Source organism: Pteropus vampyrus, unplaced genomic scaffold, assembly GCF_000151845.1.
Source record: "Pteropus vampyrus isolate Shadow unplaced genomic scaffold, Pvam_2.0 Scaffold162, whole genome shotgun sequence".
In the NCBI taxonomy this organism is placed as follows: Eukaryota; Metazoa; Chordata; class Mammalia; order Chiroptera; family Pteropodidae; genus Pteropus; species Pteropus vampyrus.
In genome coordinates, this window is record NW_011888943.1 from 836,669 (window position 1) to 838,711 (window position 2,043).

Sequence of the window (2,043 nt, forward strand, 5' to 3'; positions counted from 1 at the left end):
GATGAACTGTGTTCGGCTTTATTCGAAGGGAAAGAGGCAGCCCTCCAAATTGCAAAGTTCTGTAAAACGCCGCACGGACTGGAAATACTTGCTCGCTTCCGCACAGCAGGAAACTGCTCCAGGATTTCCCAGGCGCTGCACTTCATGTCCAGGCCCCTGTCAGCAGAGGAAGGCAACTTCTCTCTGGCATATATTATAACGGTTCCTAAGGAGCTGGCCACGTTTGTGCAGCTTCTCAGAGCGATTTATGTACCTCAAAATGTTTACTGCATTCATGTTGACGAAAAGGCCCCGAAGAAGTATCAGACTGCTGTGCAAACCCTGGTTAGCTGTTTTGAAAATGTTTTCATCTCATCCAAGAGACAGAAGGTGGCTAACACCGGCTTTACAAGACTACAGGCAGATATCAATTGCATGAAAGACCTAGTTCGTTCCAAATTTCAATGGAACTATGTCATTAATCTTTGTGGACAGGATTTTCCAATCAAAACCAACAAAGAAATCATACACTACATCAGAAGCAAGTGGAATGATAAAAATATCACTCCTGGAGTAATTCAACCACCGAACACTAAATCCCAGATGAGTCAAAGTCGTCCCGAATCCACTCCTGAAGGGAGTATCTATGTCTCTCCAAATAAAATATTCAAAGATAAACCACCTCATAACTTAACAATTTATTTTGGAAGTGCTCACTACGTACTAACGAGGAAGTTTGTACAGTTTGTACTGACGGACATCCGTGCAAAAGACATGCTTCAGTGGTCCAAGGACATCCACAGCCCAGAACGACATTACTGGGTGACTCTGAACCGACTGAAAGGTAAGGACAAATCGACAATATGGTGTGTTGAAATCAGAGGCGACGCGGAGTTAATTCTTAACGAAGAGTCTTTCTCCCTCAGCTACGCTCCGGTTTGGTAAGTAACTCTATATTTTGCAAGACCTTCTACTTGGGGAGTACAGGAGAGTCTCTGATTTTAGGGGTGCGGGGTTGGCTGAGTGAGCGCCATGTTCCCAAAGCAGCCTGCCTGCTTTCGTCCCCTCTCCAGAATGAAGCATTTTGCATCTCCTCAAATTGAGCCTTTTGAAAATTCTAAGTGCAAATATTTGGAAAGTTTTTTATTTCTTCATTTGCGTAATAAACACTACTGAATACCTACCAGTGCCAGGCCTTGTGCTAGGGGCTCTTTAAAAATGAAAAGTATTAAAACTAGAAATTTGTTTGCAGCAAATGGGATACTTGAGGTAGGTCCTCTGAGAGGTAGAGGCAGTCAGGGGCCTTCCCTTCAGGGGCCTTATTTTCTCTCTGTATAAAGCTGATTAGCTCCTGTAGAGAATGCGGCTCGAAGCTTCAACAGCTAAGCTGACTGGTCCAGATGACAGGACAGACAAATCCAGCCGAAACTGGTTAGGACCTTCTAGAATCTCTCACATGTACTGAAAATCCTACTTTCAAATCACCTCAGAGGGTTCTTACGGAGAAAACACAATCCAAAGAGACCGCACACGACCACGAAGGGCACACAGTACACATTAAGTCAGTTACTAGGGACGGAGGAAGAAATGGAAAAAGAATTCTAATTAAAAAGATGGAGAGGCCTCGGTCAACCCTCTGCTACTGCCAGTGTAGTGCAGGCCACCGGCCCCCGAAAGTGCTGGCCTTTTATCAGAGGATGGGACTTGAAACGAGGCTGGACTTCGCCTCCATTGTCCTAATTATCGTGTCTAGAGAAAATGGAATGACAGCGAGGTAGAACTGGCACTAAACGGGCTGAGGAGCTGGGTCCCACTCTGCTTTCTTGCTTCCCCTCCGCCCGCAGATGCTCCAGGTGCTACACCCAATGCTGGCTGGGAAGGCGACATTCGAGCCATTAAGTGGAGAAACGAGGAGGGGAAGGTTCACGATGGATGTAAAGGTAAAAACGAAACCAAAAAAAGGTCTTCGAATGTCACAAAAACTATACAACTGCTGCCTCAATGACAGGGATGAGACTGGCAACCAGACTCAGAGTGCGCTGGAATCAGTGGGGGTCCAATGCA

The 2,043-nt window shown here is 45.9% G+C and overlaps 2 protein-coding genes across 2 annotated transcripts in view; one reads left to right on the plus strand and one right to left on the minus strand.

The window, feature by feature from the left end:
* The window catches only part of RTF2 (replication termination factor 2), a 41,780-nt gene that overhangs the window by 15,917 nt on the left and 23,820 nt on the right, over positions 1–2,043 (minus strand). The gene's annotated exons all lie outside the window — the stretch shown is intronic.
* The window catches only part of GCNT7 (glucosaminyl (N-acetyl) transferase family member 7), an 11,863-nt gene that overhangs the window by 4,594 nt on the left and 5,226 nt on the right, over positions 1–2,043 (plus strand). The window contains exons 2-3 of the mRNA XM_011370168.2: positions 37–823; positions 1,824–1,919. Coding sequence (XP_011368470.1) covers positions 37–823; positions 1,824–1,919 — 883 coding nt within the window. The remainder of the gene's footprint in view (positions 1–36; positions 824–1,823; positions 1,920–2,043) is intronic.